We start from the raw sequence: 17884 nt of genomic DNA, 5'->3' as shown, positions 1-17884 counted from the left end.
GTGGTTTTCTCTCTGGTTCCGTTTCCGAAGGTGTTATGATCTGTCACTGTTTTTCCAGCATGATTCACAAAGTACCAAAGACTCGTTTATGGAACACTCTGCTCACCCCAAGTCTCAGTTAGCTGACCAAGATGTAATATCGGAATTATTTTTAATATGCTTTTCTGAAAAGGTACTCCATTTTTTGCCTTTTCTCTCTCATAAGGATGTTTTGGTAATTAAAAAAAATTATATATATAATTCATATATATCTATATGAAATTACATTTACTGCTTTTATAACTTTCTATCTTCTTTGTTGTCTATATGAAAGAAGGCCCCAAAGCTTATATGATAGGCCCAATTTTAAAATATAAAGTCTAAATCCAAGCTGTTAATTCCCAGTAGGAATTGTAAAAGCCCCAAAAAAACATGTTCAACATGTGAGCCTTTGTAATTCTCATACCTATTTCTCAACAGAACTCCTGAATGTGGATTCTTATCATGGATTAAAACAGGTAAACTTACTTCAAATGTTCACCAAATGTAGTAGTTATTCGATAGATGGCAGTTTTTAGTGATGCTCTAAATGCAAATCTTAATGTTTTATAAGAAGTGTCCACAAGGCTTCCTGAAATCCGAGGTGGTTTACTGGAAGCATGAGGAAGCTTGAAGTACTTGTCGACTGCCTAGATCAAGAAAGAAAGAAAATAGTTCAGAATACGAAGAAAGCCATATTAGTCCAAAGGATTAAGGAGATTTTATTTCAAATAGACTGATAGAGATACACACATCATACAGACATACTAGACAACATTTATTTTGGATCACAATCAGAACAGTTTGCTGGGGAAAAAAAAAAAACCATTCGAGAAACAACGCAGTGGAGGCTCAGCCCCGACAGCAGTTAGCAGGGAAAAGTCCAGACCCGTCCTCTAAAAAGGAGCTATACTCCAATGGTCTGAAAATGCAAAGCTGGTAAGTGAAACACAGATATCCTACTCTGCTTAAGGTGTGTGACAGCTAAGAGTACTTTTATTATAAATCTCAGCAAAAAGAAAAAGACCAAAACTATACTTTACGTAAATAAAGTTATTTACTAAACTAGCTTATCTTCTTTTTCATTTCTAGATGATAAAGCATCTGTGAGCAAGAATAGGTGGGGAGAACTGACTTTATTTATACTTGATAAAGAGATTTAAGTATATCTTTTAAAGATCCAAGGTAAACGATATAATTTTTAAATGATATAACTACATTAAGAAAAGGGAAAACTGAAGATAGGAATGTATAAGTGGATTAATCTACTATAGCAAGATCATGTCTACAGTGACAAGAAATAATAGTATAAGCCTATTCTTTATACTTATGGATGTAACCACCAAAAGAACTAAAAACAGTTAAAATGATTTCTGCCATCAAGTTTTTAATTTCAAGAACTCTTTTATATTATCTGAGTGATCTTTTTTATTTTAGCATCCTATTTTTGTTTCAAGGATGTAATATCTTCTCTTATTTCTGAGGATTTTAATGATTTTTGTTGTTTTGGTTTTTTGTTTTTACAGTTTCTTCTTTCCCTTCCTTTGCTTCTTTGGTCTCTATCTTCTGCATTAGAGACTTTGCTCAGAAATCTAGTGATCCCTGGCTCATGACTGAGGGTGGGGACCTCCTAAAAAAGCTGACCCAAAGCTGAGTACACAGAGATTACGGACAATAGGCTTCACAACAGGTGATCCACATGGGGTTTTTTTAGGGTGGGTGCCCAATTCAGTAAACTTTTTCTTGGATTAGTCAGAGTTCCCAGAGAAGAGTTTTCCAGTACTCTGGAGGGCCTGTGCTCAGGCGAGTACACCCCTATGCTTTTCAAACAGAACCCACAACTGTGTCTGTTGTATCTACTCACAACTCTGCCAGCCCAGAGACCCCGGTGTTCTACCCTCTCTAAAGGATAAACCTCCCTAAAGGAGGGAGGAGCACCAGCAGCAGAGAATCTAAGGATCTAACTGATTTTCAAACAGCTCTCACCCATCCTTATTTTGGTACCTGTCCCTTCGCCCCTGGTTCCAGAGGTACTTGGTGCTTATCCCACTACTGACTTCAGATTTGCCTCTGGGATCTGCTAAGTTAGTTATTTCAACCATCTGCTCTCCAGCTCTGAAAACTCTGTTGCTGTTGTCTCCTCTCCTGTTTATGGATTTATGTCTTTTTAAAAGTCTTTTTACTATAGTTTAGCAGAGTTTGGGGGAAGGAACAAGATTTAATGCGTGTGTTCAGTTTGCCATGACAAGTTCAAGTCCAATTGTTTATTCTTTCAACAGTAACTTATAAGAGTGTTTCCTAAGACTGGGACATATTTGAGATAATTTTACGTGGTATGGGAGGTGGTATTCAGTGACAAACTTAAGCAACATTAGATAACACTGAATCATAAGGGATAAAGTTACCTCCTTTTCAATTTTTTTTTTTTTAAGATTTTATTTATTTATTTGACAGAGAGAGAATGAGAGACAGAGAGCATGAGAGGGAGGAGGGTCAGAGGGAAAAGCAGACACCCCGCTGAGCAGGGAGCCCGATGCGGGACTCGATCCCGGGACTCCAGGATCATGACCTGAGCCGAAGGCAGTCGCTTAATCAACTGAGCCACCCAGGCGCCCCCTTTTCAATTTTCTTGCAAACTTTCTGACTAACCCTCATCAGACAAGGAAAAATAGTCATCATCATTTACCACCTGGGTCCAATAGACCCTTTTTATAGTTTAAAGTCATCTTACAAAAAATCTACAAAAGAATGATACCATCAAAATGCAGTATTTTAAAAAATTTTTGACAGCTCATAATTTTGTTGAAGAGAGACTAGCCATTTTCCTTGCACTGTAACTGGAAAACATTTTCATTCTTAGGTTTATAAAGAAAAATTCGAATGACCAATCCAGTGAGTTTTTTCATTTCAACATCATCTACTTCCTTCCGATTACCTTTGTATACACCTTTGTATACCTTCAGCACTTATCGACTTATGAGCCATATAAAGTAAATTTTGGTGCAAAATATCATAGAAAATGAAAGAATACTGTCACATGTACTTTTGACCAAATGGGATGATTCACAGGTTCTTACTATAAAATATTGTGAGACAAGTCTTTCCTCCTGAATGACTTACTGGATGAGAATATCACATATATTTCCTTTTTCTCCTTAAAAATACATTGTTCTGTCATTTATTCTTGAGTTTGAGAAAATATACCTAGAATATTGTCATCTGAAGATTCACAGTCTGAAATTCCTCTTACATGATCACCAGTAAAATCTAGAGCAGTGCTACCCAATATGGTGACCACTGAGATACATGTAGCTACTAAGCACTTAAAATGTGGCAGCTCTCAACTGAGATATGCTGTAAGTGGAAAATACGTATCAGACCTTGAAGACTTAGTGTTAAAAAATACGTAGAATATCTCATTAGTAGTTGTTGTATTGATTACATGATAAAATTATAATATTGTAGATTTACTGAGTTAAATAAAATATATCATTAAAACTAACCTCACCTGTATTTTTTTAATGTAACTCCTAGAAAATGTAAGGTTACATAAGTACATTGCATTATATTTTGATTTGACAGAGCTGTCTAGAGTGCTATCTATTTGCATTCATGTTCTGATTTATCTAAATAATTATTGAACATACTGGCAATTTTCTTCCCATTACCAGTGTGAATAAAAAATTTTAAAATTCTGAATTAGCAACCGTACTCAATGAAAGCTTAAAAAAAAAGTGATTAACATAACAATAAAAAATTAAAAAAAAAAGACTATAAAAATGTGTGTCCAAATTGCTTATAGGCCTTTTCTTGAAAGATGACGTGATACTACGTGATTCCATCATTCTCCTATTTTCTCATTGGTCTTTTTACCACAATTGGGAGTAACTGATGAGTAATGATGAAATAATTCCTAGGATGATCAAACAGCAAACTGTTCCAAGATACTGGAAATGGAAAATCACTAAGATTCCAAAATACATCTTAGATTTTAAAAGGGTCCTAAGGGTAAATGCAAAAGAATGAATTTTACTGAACTGTTTCTTCTTTGTTCTTCAAAAGACCTCTAAGAATAAGTCATAAAATATCAGCTCCTACAAATAGTGGGAACAGCTCAAAAAAGAAATGCAAAAAATAAGTAAGGAACAACAGACCCTAAGGATGTAGAGTTAAATGAGGAAGGAAAAGTCTTGAGTTTGGAGCTAATATGTCCACAACACATCTTTCATCCTCACTAATCTCCTTTTATGACAAAGGATAAACAGGTTTCAGGTTCAGGGACTTCAGCAAAAAACAGTATCTACTAGCTAGAGATTTCAATTATTGTCTTTTCTCATTTTAATTGTCTTATCCTTAAGACTAAAATCCAGAAAAGCCCTGAAAACAAAAACTTTTGTAACTGTTGGTGGCAAAAGCTGACCTGACTTCATCTGGCAGTAAAGCCTGACCTGAGCTGACACAGGCTATTCACAGTCTTTATTTCACTAAATATGAATACTCAGATATTTCACTGGAGAAAAGTATTAATGTATCTGATAAAGGGGATTCTACCTCAGATTCCAATAGGAGTATTATGTAATATATGATACATATACAATGTTATATTCTTAAAATCTAAAAAGATCTGAATTTTGAGATATATCCTAGGGTTTGAGATAAGGAACTGTACACCTATATTTTATTTGTAGCAACTCAAGCTAGTTTTCCTTTTACAAAAGTGATATAAAATTTCCTTTTAAGGGGCGCCTGGGTGGCTCAGTTGGTTAAGCGACTGCCTTCGGCTCAGGTCATGATCCTGGAGTCCCGGGATCGAGTCCCACATCGGGCTCCCAGCTCAGCAGGGAGCCTGCTTCTCCCTCTGACCCTCTCCCCTCTCATGCTGTTTCTCTGTCTCTCTCTCTTTCTCTCAAATAAACAAAAAATCTTAAAAAAAAAAAAAAATTCCTTTTAAATAAATTTAAGTTAAAAATGAATGACTTAAAATACTAAGAAAATAATAGTTCAGGTGGCATATGACTAATATTATGACAATAATATATGGTAATAAACAGTTACAGCAAAAACTATGAAAGTCGTACATGAATAACTTAAATCTATGGAAGGCCAGTTTATAATATTTAATGATGTGCCCCATGGTCAGAACTGAAGTACTTAATTAGCTGTGAGATTAAACAAGTATCTTTGAGCACTCATTTTATGCACTACACATGTTCCTGGCCTGAAGACTCAGATTATATGATCTCAAATATCTAGTTAAGAATTATCCCAAACAGGGCGCCTGGGTGGCTCAGTCGTTAAGCGTCTGCCTTCGGCTCAGGTCATGATCCCAGGGTCCTGGGATGGAGCCCCGCTCCCTGCTCGGCAGGAAGCCTGCTTCTCCCTCTCCCACTCCCCCTGCTTGTGTTCCTGCTCTCGCTGTCTCTCTCTCTGTCAAATAAATAAATAAAATCTTAAAAAAAAAAAAAAAAGAATTATCCCAAACAATGAAATGGGTAAGTGGTGAGTACAGTATACCATTGAACAATATACTCTTCAGGAGAAGTTAAAAATCCCTTATAGAAGCCTAAAGAACAGCTATCCTATGAAAATAGGCACTTTGGGCCCATTTGGATTTATATGCAGTAGTATATGCGCAAAACCCAAATGAAGAGAAAACCCCAGTTGCTCTCCTGTGAGTATTTATCTATCAGTGTCATTAACAAATGTCCACTGTGCAGAGACTTCAAAGTCCCTGGTCTCAAGGATCCTACTTATAACCTAGTTAAATAAAGGTTATTCCACTAAAGCCAGAATCCCAAACAAATGGTAAGGATAACAGCTTTGTTAGGGAATTTCTTAATGGAAATCATGACTACAGAGCAGAGTTTCTCAATCTCAGTACCACTAACATTTTTGACTGGGTGATTCTCTGTTGTGGCGGCTGCCCTGCACATTACGGGCCATTTAGCAGCATCTGAGGTCTCCACCCAACAGATGCCAATAGCCCTACCCTCTCTCTGTGCCAGTCACAATGTCTCCATGCATTGCCCAAAGTCTCCTGGGGAGCAAAATCGCCCCTGGCGAGAACCACAGCTACAAAGTAATAAAAATAATAGATGATGATGCTGATAGCTAAATTTACTGATTGTGGTTAACATGTGGCAGAAACTGAGTTAACTGCTTTATGTATGTTATCTCACTTAAATAATAAAATAATTTGCTAACAAAGCCACCATGCTAACATCACAACCATTTAATGGGATGTTTTTATAATAATAGTACCTGCTATTTATTGCATACCTGACCTGCATTTCTGTACATTGTGGTACTTATTACAATTGTAGTTAACTATTTGTATTCGTCAATAATCTGTTTTATATCTGTTAAAAATTTCCTGTCTTTTAGGAACCAGGTCTGTCTTTTTTTATTCTGTATCTTAGCACATGGTAACTGTCTGATAATTGCCAGGCAGTTGACACCACTCTAGGCTTTTTACAGATTTTCTCTAACCCTCATAATAACCCTGCAAGGTACTATATTTTAAAGATGAAGACACTGATCTGAAAGACATTTAATAAATTACCCTTGGTCTCTAAGAAAGTACTGGAGGCTGGACCTGTGTCTCTTGGAATGCTCGCTTACACTATTTTTTTATTTAAATTTAAATTTGTTAGTTAACATACAGTGCAATATTGGTTTCTGGAGTAGAATTCAGTGGTTCATCGCTTACATACAACACCCAGTGCTCAAGTTTGCTTACAGTATTGATAGCAATACTTTTTTTAAGTCTTGAAAGACCTTTTCTCCTGTACACTGTAAGAACACTGTCATACAACATGGTAATAGTAACAAAGTAATACAAGCTTACATCTGCTGGGCACTTAATATGGGACAGGTACCTTGAATGCTTTACAGAGATGATCTCATTCAGAATTCACATCCCTATGAGATAAGTACTGTTATCACTCCCTCCATTTTCCAGATACAGATGCTGATGTTTAGAGATTACTATATTTATTGGTTATATAAAACACTTCCCCTCCATTTTATAATTTCTGAATTGGAGATGTATCTTCTAATTAATGATATCCTAGATTCAATGAAATATGATAAACGTATTTCCAAGGTTGCACAGCTAGGAAGTAGTAGGAGCTAGGATTTATAAACAGGTAGAACTGACTCTAGCTCTCAGACTTTGGTCCTTCTGACATATTGCCATTCTATCTCACGAAAGGAGGTTAAGAAATGCACACCCCTCCAAGCCCTCACAGAGGCCTGGGGTCTGAAAGCCTAGTTTTTAAATCTGCCTCGACCATTTACTGAGCATGATCCTGAGTAAGTCATACCAACAGATACAGACTTTTTGAGAGAGACACAATCCTGTACAATAGGCCTTATTCTAACCTTATGGAGTTGTTAAAAATTTAAAGAAAAATCCTTTCTTTTGGAGTACTATACAAACGTTGGGTAGAGCAGCACAGGGGTCTAGAGGAACAAAGAATGAACTGTGACTTATAAAAGAATATTGGTCAAGGGTCTCTGAGCCTTCAAATCCACAGTTCTATACTGCTAATGCCCTGCAAATAGCTCAGGCTCAAGTCCCAGCTCTGCCACCTACGAGACTTGTGTGTGAGACTTGAGGTAAGTCACCACACTCCCAAGCCTCCCTCATCTGTAAAATAGACCTAAATAGCTCTATCCTACTTCCTTCACAAAATAGCTATGACGATCAAAAAAAAAAAGGTATGAGTGAAATCGTATAGCATTTATCTTTCTCTGACTGACATTTCACTTAGCATAATACTCTCTAGATCTAGCCATGTTGTTGCAAATGACAAGATCTCATTCTTTTTTATGGCTGAGTGATATTCCAGTGTGTGCGTGTGTGTCTGTGTCCCCACATCTTTTTTTATCTGTTCATCTATGGACGGACACTTGGGTTGCTTCCATATCTTGGCTGTTGTAAATAATGCTACAATAAACATAGGGGTGCATATATCTTTCCAAATTAGTGTTTTCATTTTCTTTGAGTGAACACCCAGTAGTGGAATTACTGGATCATACGGTAATTCTGTTTTTAATGTTTTGAGGAACCTCCATATGGTTTTCCACAGTGGCTGCACCAGTTTGCATTCCCACCAACAGTGCACGAGGGTTCCTTTTTCTCCACATTCTCGCTAACACTTGTTACTTCTTGTGTTTTTGATTTTAGCCATTCTGACAGGAGTGAGGTTAGAGTTAAGAAACAAAACAAACAAGGGGTGCCTGGGTGGCTCAGTTGGTTAAGCATCTGCCTTCAGCTCAGGTCCTGGGATCAAGCCCTGTGTCAGGCTCCCCGCTCCATGGGGAGTCTGTTTCTCCCTCTCCCTCTGCCCCTCCCCCCTGCTCGTGCTCTCTTTCTCTAATAAATAAAATCTTAAAAAAAAAAAGAAAAAAGATGGGCGCCTGGGTGGCTCAGTTGGTTAAGCGACTGCCTTCAGCTCAGGTCATGATCCTGGAGTCCCGGGATCGAGTCCCATATCGGGTTCCTTGCTTAGCAGGGGGTCTGCTTCTCCCTCTGACCCTCTCCCCTCTCATGTGCTCTCTCTCTCTCATTCTCTCTCTCAAATAAATAAATAAAATCTTTAAAAAAAAAAAAAAAGAACAACAGACTCTTAACTATGGAGAACAAACTGGTGGTTGCCAGAGGGAGGTTGGTGGGGGATGGATGAAATAGATGAAGGGAATTAAGAGTACACGTATTGTATGAGCACTGAGCAATGTATAGAACTCTTGGATCATTATATTGTAAACCTTAAACTTATAATAACACTGTATGCTAATTATACTTGAATTTAAAAAGTTCAATAAAATAAAAAAAAACAAAACAGAAGTTTGGTATTTAGAGAATTTAAAAATAAGTCTTCCTAATTGAAAAAAACAAAACAAGAGAAGAAATCGCTCCACAGACTACAAAGTACTGTCCTGTTATTATTTTATTGTAAACTACACTGCCAGGGTGATGAAAAACAAACTATGCTATGAGTGTTGAAGATATGCTCAAGTCCTGGGAACCCTACTGTGTGCTTAGGCAAGGCGACTGTTAGATGGTGTGCAAAATACTAGGAAATTCTTTCTTTTTTTTTTTTTTTTTGGAAATTCTTTCTTTAGAGAAAGGTAGCTGGGATAAGAGTACAAATAATAAAACTATTCACGTGTACACACAAGTCTTAAAAAACATACATGAGAAAGTGAGCACAGAAAGAATTCAAAGGGGGAAAAACAAAAATCACTGGCTTTGATGGGTAAGACTTTCTAAGAGGTAAAATAAATTGAGAGTTGAAGAAAGGAACGGCGAAACATGTTTTCTTTTCAGTCTTACACTGCTTCCTAAGGCTCAAGGATATGCCAACTGTCCTCCTTTAAACCTACTTCAACACCATTCCTCCGGAAAACCTACTGCGCAGCCCAGCTCCCACCTTGAGATGCTTCTGGCACCCAGTGTTCCTATCTCTCATCTGACTTACAGCTACAGTGACACGGCACCCAACATGAAGTCAGGAAAGGCAGCCTATTCAAAGGCAAGAAACAGGTTTTATTTTTCTGTCTTTACATCTAGGACTAAAAAGACCTGCTACTTTAAAACTGTGCACCCAGTCTGGGAGCAGGGATCCACTAGGCTCAGCTCTATCTTCTTGAGCCTCTGGCCAATAGGTAACATTTATCTGCATGGATAACTTAACTACAGGTCACTTTTAGTAACTACAAGTTGTGTAAGGATCCAAATTTACATCACTAAACAGAATCCTAATATCCTAAATAATCTGATTAATACCAGAGGTTTAGTAACTTTTTTCTATAAAATTATTATTTACAAAGGAATCAGCAGTTTCTCTTCCTGGTCTCTCTTAGACTATAATTTCCCAAGGGTGAGAACAGTACCATATTTAACTTCTAACATATGCTTTGTCACTCAATAAATGTGATCTATAAGAAATAAACTGAAAAACCTGGGAGGGAGGGAAAGACACGACCTCTACCAAATCCAAATAGTGCCTACCTCTTGCAGCGTCAACAAGGTATTAAGAATAGCTGGTAGTGTAGTCTGGACAACTCCAAATCTATCTTCAGTAAATGATGCTGCTACTAAGTGAGACAGACCTCAAGAGGAAAAGAAAAAACCAAATTAAACGGAAATCCAAATTAGGCAAATCTATTTGCAATACATCTGCTGAGAAAGGATTAATATCCTGAATATATAAAGAACTTAAAACAGAGGAGGGGGTAGTACAATAGAAAAATGGGCAAAACATTGGAACAGGCACTGAAAAGGTGCTCAACTACATGGGGTCATGAATAAGATGACAGTCTGCATTCTAGTAGGAAAAAAAATTTTTAAATAATACTGTGTTTGGTAGTGATGAGTGGCAGAAAGAAAAAGCAGAATAAGGGAACAGAGTGACAGCTGTGAGGATACTTTTCATAGGGGGTCAGGAAAGGGCTCTCTGAGAAAGTATCATTTTAAGCACTGAGAAGGCAGGATCTAGGAGATTAAAAAAACAGTTATTTAACAACTAAGTATTCATATTCAAGCTAAGTTAAATACATTAAAATGTTAAAAATGTTATGTCAATATAAGTTGACAATTGAAAACAATCTATTAACTGCAGTTTTTTGAAGTAGAAAAGACAGGCAAGAATCCCAGACTCAGTTTCTCTGCTTAAATGCAAGGATAATTTCTGCCCAAATTAAAGTACACTTAAATATCTAAGAAAAATGATCTATATAAAACAAAGATATAAAGATGTATCTAAAAATTCAAAGATTGAGGTCAAGGTCCAGAACTGACCTTTCATGGATATACTTCAGTATTTTTTTTTTTTGGAGATACTTCAGTATTTAACCAATAATTAAAATCAGAGTTGTAGTTCACTGCGAATGCTTACCTTCTAATGCCCAAATATGCATTTGGGCATCTGAAAAAACAGCCTGAATAGAAGCCTCTGGGTGCTACAATACAACAGAAACATTTAAGTAAGTTCCCCTGGGCATTAACTCTGTTATTTCATCTAATCAACTAGGTAGCCTGTAACAATAAAAAATTCACAGCTGCCTCTCAAGAATTAAAATCTGAAATTCTTATACAATATGATTTAACTGCAGTAAAGCATTCTGCCACCAACTTACTATGTGACCCTTGCACAATCTCTAAATCTCTGTGTCTCAGTTTCTCATTTAAAATAGTTACACACACTCAACCGACCTCAGATTAGTACAGAGATCACTTGAGAATGGTTACAATGCTTTTTTTTTTAAACCTCAGAATTGCCTAAATACATATTACCTCTCTTAAAACGGTCTACTCTCAGCCCCCTCCAAAGAAATACCACCCAACCTTCTTTAATATAGCAAGGTCAAAGAGTAAGGAGCAACAATTGGCCCATTTAAACAAACGCTGACTTTGTGATGTACCCAATGAAGCCTATTAAGTACATCAGCATGTTACATTTCTCAACCCCAAACAACAGTGTCTACAACTCCTTATTATAAAATAGATCCACCTGCAAAACTAGAATCAAAGTCAGCCGTTCACTTCCACGGAAAAAGCGGATTTGTTGAGCATGTGCTCTGCCACTTACTGGCTATGGGCCCTTAGGCTAGTTACTTGACCCCTCTGAGCCTCAAGCTTCCTTATCTGTAAAATGAGGACAGAGAGACATCTCACAGGAATGCTGTTAGAATTAAATGAGGGAACTTAAAGAGGAAAGAATATGGCGTGCATAAGACACAAGGGTGAATTTTCTTCCCATCCTCTGAAGTAAAACTTCGGCCAACCCCTCTTCCTTTTGGTGGAAAAGACAAGACACCTTCCTCAGGGGGCTGATAGTTGTCCCAAAGCTCTAATGGAGAGCCTGAGGTAGATTCTTTTGGGTAAAGGTCATTGCTAGGTGGGTGGATCTTCCCTGCCACCAAAGTGAGAAAACAGTTTCAAACTCTTGAAACGATTCTTTGTTCTGTGTACCTACGTTCTATCAGTTACTCTTACTCAGATCTCTCCCCACAGAATAAAAATGAATGATGCATGCCAATGCACTTGGAGTACAATATTAGCTAATACTGTAAGATCTTCAGAACTAAAGAAGTTAGATTAAAATAAAACAAAACAAAAATTCTTTCCCCTACATATGGGCAAAGGTTTTGCTCATCAAAGGATTAACATACAACAGCTGTAGTGAGTGAAAAAGGAAAGCTTTTTAGCTTCTGCAATTCAGAGTTACTCTCCTATGGCAGCTGAAGCAGCTGACACACAAGCTGGAAAGTCATTCAGTTTGTGGCCTGAATTACAACTTTTTGTCCCACACAAGCTTAACGTCTGCAACCTAATCCAGTCATCTCTCTTCTGAACACCAAACTGGCCACAAAGATTATAGCAAGATAGTGAGCCGTGAAGGACCGCCATGGATTTGATTATTTTGCAGGAAGCACAAAGCTGCTTGCAGCCAGGAGACTCAGGAGGTCAACTGGAGTCAAGCCTTAGGAAGTCACTGAGATGAGCTGAGTGCTAGGGCAGCTCTTCCTCACACGGAGGTTTGCTGAAGCACTCTACAAAGCTGTCTGGCTTGCTAGGATCGAACTTAGTATTTAGAAGTCAAATCCAACCTGGTACTTCATTTCTTATTTCATTTCCTCTCCCCACCATTCCCAACACTTTAACTATATATTCTTACCTTACTGAAAAAATACATTATCAGCACCCGTTTTGATAAGAAATTCTTAACCTGAGTTGGAGAAAAGGAAGAATGAACACATTTACAGCTCTCAATTCTATTCAAATATAATGTTAACACATTCCCAGGTTCTTGCTGTGAAACACTTCACATCTTACAGAAAAAGAACAATATTTGCCGTAAACTACACAAGTAAATACCTTTGTACTATAAATTAGATAACCAAGATGGGTCGTCTAACCTAAACTGCATTTCCATGTACACATGCTAACCCCCAAATTAGAGCCCTATGATAAAAGGAATTCAAAGTGGTTCCAGTGATATTTTCTTATTCAATTCTCTACAACTGTCTTGCCCTTTAGCCTCTTAATACCAAAAGAGTGTGTTTCCCTTACAAAAAAAAAAATCTTAAGAGATGAAATGGTTTTCTACTAGTTGACATTTCCATGGGAAACAATTTTCTTAGTATTAAGCTGAAAGCTACATACCCCAACTGACTTGAAAAAATTCATGATATGGCAGGACTTATGGCATGTAGGGCAAATGGGATCCCAAAGTTTGTAAAATGCCCACAGTCTCTATTAATCAATCATTCCATCAGCAAAGATGTTGTCAGAACTCCCATCTTAAAAAATAAAACCCTTCTTTGACCCCTCAACTCCCTCCAGCTATTAATTACCCCATTTCTCTGCACCCCTTACAGCAAAACTCCTTGAAAGATCCAGCTCTCCGTGTGGCCTCCCATTCCTCCCCAATCTCTCCTGGCCCCATCCAATCGGCATTCATCCCAGCTGCTCCACCCAGAAGCTCATCAAGGACTCAACGACCTCCACATTCCCAGCACAACAGTTCTTCCTAGTGCAGCTCTCAGGCTACCTATTAGCAGAATGTGGCCACTCACTTCTCCTCCTCTCTGTTCTCTTCTCACACCACAGTCACTTGGTCCCTTCTGCCATTCCCCCTCATCTCCCAGACCTGTAGTCCCTGGAGGGTCCCGTTCTTGCATCTTTCTTCTTCTGTATCCAATCCCGAAGAGTTTTCATGGAGTCTCATGGCTTTAAATACTGTCTGTATGCTGATGACTTCCAAATTCCCATTTCTAACCCAGAACTTTTCCCTACACTCTGGATCTATGTCTCAGTTCTTACTCCTTATTTTCAATTGGTTGTCTAATAAATATCTCAAAATGGACATAAACCGAACTCAGGATTTCCCTACCTCACCTCTATCAAATCTCCTCTTCCAGAATCATCAGCTAATTGCAACTATATTATTTCAGAAGATTCTCAGGCCAAAAACTTGAAAGTCAACATTGACTCTCTCTTTTACATCACAACCAGACCATAAGCCAATCCTATTACACCTGCTTTCAAAATATATCCAGACCTTGATCACATCTTACAGTCTCCACCACAACCACTCTGGTGACAGATACCATCATCTCTTACTTAGATTACCTCAACAGCTTTACAACTGTCTCTCTGCTCCTACTCCTGCCCTCCGAGAATCTCATCTCAACACGACAGCTAAAGCAGCACTTTCAAAATGTAAGGTTACATCATGTCATTCTCACGGACAAAACCATCCTATGGCTTTCTGTCTCACTCAGAGAAAATGTGAGTCTTCACAATAGCTAATGTGCCTGATGAGCTCTTGGTGCCTGCTACCTCTCTGACTTCCCCACCACCTACAGTGTCCACGCTATCCTTCACCCAAACCAAGTTCACTCCCACCTGAAGACCTTTGCATTTTGCTGTTCCCTGCGTTCCCTTCAGGTCTCTAATCAAGTGTTGCCTTACCCATGAGACCTCTCTTACCTGCTCTATTTTTCTCTATAGCACTTAAGACATCAAATTTCTTCCCTTTTAAAACACATATTGTTCGTATTTTGAATATAACATATTGGGATGCATCTTATAATCAATAGCATGTCATGGTTTAACTGGCAACTTTTTTCCTTAACAGTACACAAAATAAGTCCTACAATTAATAGATTTTTGTTATATTGAAAGAGATATAGTTTAATACATTTGCTTGTTCATCTATTTCCCTTCACTGGAATGTAAACAAATGGTCAGAGGCTTTTGTTTGCTGTTTTCCCAGTGCCTAAAACCACACTCTGCATATATAAAGAACTCAGTAAGTATTTCTTAAATGAAAGAATTCACAGATCAAAGGCTTCACATTAGATGAAGTCATAGGAAATTGCAATTTACATAACTCAAAACCAGTCAAATACTGGCAATTTCATATGAGTCAACTTAATACATGAAGCATCAAAAAAAAAAAAGTTTTTATTTATCCCTGATGGCTTACTCATGTGGCATCCTTAATACTCTCAATGATACATGCGAATATAAATCCTATAACCATATCATCCTACCTGTTCACGTTTATTCTGAATCCATGAATAAATCATACTGGGTTGTCTCGCTGTCTTACCCTCAGCACTAACAGAGGTAGATGGAGAAGGATTAGAAAATTCAGTCATTTGCTGATCTAAATAAAAAAACAGAAAACAAAAAACCATGAAGGTGAAAACTCAGGATATCTAAGTCTCTGTAACTATGACATTTCAAATTTTAGAAAACAGTCCCCTTACCAGAAGCAGAAGTCCACAATCTTGGCCCTCTTCTTATTAGCTGAGAACTTTGAGGGGACCCATAGCAGGTATTTACATCAAAAATTCCAGCCATCCGATTCACTACACTAGAGCCAAACGGGCTTCTGAGGGGACTTCCAACATCAGGCGTAGATAATTTGGAGGAAAACAGTGATGTCTTAACTAATGGTGGCACTGAAGACCGAGGTAGCTGGCTAGATTTCGGGGTCTGAAAAGTAGTTTCTTCTGTAAAAGAACAGATCCAGTGCTGAAGAGGCAACCTGAACAAACTGTACACATCTCAGGTTTTGGTTTCATGCATTTACCCAAGGCTCAGGAGCTTGGTTCCTTTGGGTTCACATTCTCAACATCCAGCTTTTACTACTGCAGCTCAGTGACCACTCGTGGAGCGTTCTACATCCTCTTCCGTCAGACTGGTGCAGCCTCTCTTGTTTTCTCCAACCCCCCCACCCCGCCCCCACGAGAATACCTTCACCTTCAAGGTCAGTTTCTCTAAATCTAAGCCGAGTTGAACGAACCTACCAATTTATATTTTATTTTCAAACGACAACAACTTCAATTATTGCACTGGAATATGCCCAGTGTTACCGCAAGGTCCTACCGCAGCTGTTACTTGACTAAAACAAACCTGTACTGTGAAAGAGTACTGATAAAGGGTGCACATTTATCCATTTTCCACAGAATTTTTTCAAGTTAACGGAAGTCACACCAGAGATGAATCTGCCCAGATCCATCTACAAATATGATCCGTAAATACCTTCTTCGACAATTATCTTATAACCACCAATTTATAGATTCTGTTGTATAAAACAAAGGAATATTTTTCCAGCCACTTCAGTACAAGGCACAAAGACAAATAAATTACATTAGTATTCTATTCTATCGTCTTAATAAAACTGCCATAAAACATCAAACATTTAAAGTGCCAGACTTTGGAAATATTTGAAGAATCGATTTAAAAATTAAGACTGAGGTTTTTTAAGTTTTGCAAAATTAGAAACAAATTTTGACTGAGCAATGGGATGTGACAGCAATTTAAAGTAATGAATAATTCCTATTTGGTCAGACCCATGACACCACCCCCCCCCAACCCAGGGTTAAAATGATCTAACATGCTAATGTGATATAACTAGCCTATTTAAAATCCTCTAATGGCACCCCTCTCCCTACAAAATGCAAACTCCTACCTGGACATACAAGGCCTCCTTCCATTATCAACCATCATCCTACCCATTCAGACTCCTTTGTGACAGACTTCCTTTTAGCAGTTACACTGTCCTGTCATTATTTATGTGCCTTCCACCAGAAGTCACTTCCAAGAGTGTATTTTCATCTTTGAATCTCTGGCCTCTAGCACACTGCTTGGTATATAGTAAGCATTCAGTAAACATTTGTTGAGTAAAATAAATGCTAATCCGAATGTTGAGAACTGAAACACTCTAGAATCCTTTACAATCTGACATTCATGGTCTTACCTAAATCATTTTTCATTTGTAATCTCTGTTTTTGGTCTATGGCCCCTCCAAAGTAATGATGCTTGCTGTGACCCATATAGGATTTTTTTTAAATATCAAGATTAATTGCCAACATTTAAAAAAGTGGAACATTTCACCCACAATATTTTTGGCTTTCAGGCTTCACTTAATGGGGGGCAGGGGGGCTGCGGCACACCAGCTCTAAATTCTTATAACCTATGGACTGAAGCTAACCCACGGCTTCCCCTTCGGGTGAAGCCCGCACTCTCAAGTTTACCACAGTCCTCACCCAGCCAGTTTTGCTCATTTTCATTCAAGGTCTGCCTCCAAAAGCCATGTGGACATTAAGACCTTTCATTAGTCTTACATTCCTAGGCCTCTTCTACTTAAGGAATTTGGTCAAATAGCCTCGGTCCCTCCACTGTACTTCTTGCCCTCAGGTTCCATCTTTCAAATATTCTATTAAGCTCTCTTAAAACAATGAATGTGATGCCCCCACAGTGAAATTGCTCAGTCACTGCAGGTGCTCTCCTCTGGGCACTGTCCAGCAACTATCTGTCTGGGATACTGCGACGAGAACAGCACCCAGTATGACCTATAATGCTTCACCTGGCTCTGCACTTGAGGAAGCTGAAGGCTTCTACAGGATGAGCCACCACCGGCACGGCAGACTTAATTTCTTCAATCTATAATGATACCCAGGCCTTTTTCTTGGTTCAGTACAATATTCCATGTATTAGATCAATTTTCCCTAAAAATACATCCCTCACACTCATATATACATATCCTTAGATTAACTACCATCATCTTTCTTAGGAAACAAAATGTACATACTTTGCCTTCTTGCAATAATATATGAATTACCTGGAGAATTCGATTTCTTGGGTTCCACGGAGTATGAGGACACCATTCTCCCATTCGTAGCAGCGGCTTCTTGGTAGAGAACCAGTTTCTGAGTCATATCGTTTAAAAGATTCAAACACTCCCTTGAAATGGCTGTCCAATTGTGGGGATGTCCACCTAGGAGGTCCAAATACCAGCTTTTAAAATGTTACATAATCTTATAGTCACGTTCTCAATGT

General features: G+C 38.1%; 1 protein-coding gene across 3 annotated transcripts in view; it reads right to left on the bottom strand.

Annotated features, from left to right (window-relative positions):
* NDC1 (NDC1 transmembrane nucleoporin) overlaps window positions 1-17884 on the bottom strand; it is a 53842-nt gene that overhangs the window by 13813 nt on the left and 22145 nt on the right. For all 3 annotated transcript variants that reach the window (XM_064589118.1, XM_064589119.1, XM_045897658.3), the window contains exons 11-17: window positions 17667-17822; window positions 15307-15552; window positions 15088-15203; window positions 12705-12755; window positions 10923-10986; window positions 10037-10137; window positions 508-668 (exon numbers count right to left, since the gene is read on the bottom strand). In XM_064589118.1, the coding sequence (XP_064445188.1) occupies window positions 508-668; window positions 10037-10137; window positions 10923-10986; window positions 12705-12755; window positions 15088-15203; window positions 15307-15552; window positions 17667-17822 (895 nt within the window). The remainder of the gene's footprint in view (window positions 1-507; window positions 669-10036; window positions 10138-10922; window positions 10987-12704; window positions 12756-15087; window positions 15204-15306; window positions 15553-17666; window positions 17823-17884) is intronic.

This window comes from Mirounga angustirostris, unplaced genomic scaffold (genome assembly GCF_029215605.1).
Source record: "Mirounga angustirostris isolate CCGP_5_RB_7025 unplaced genomic scaffold, mMirAng1.0.hap1 SCAF_4, whole genome shotgun sequence".
Taxonomy (NCBI): Eukaryota; Metazoa; Chordata; class Mammalia; order Carnivora; family Phocidae; genus Mirounga; species Mirounga angustirostris.
This window is presented reverse-complemented; position numbering and strand designations above follow the sequence as displayed.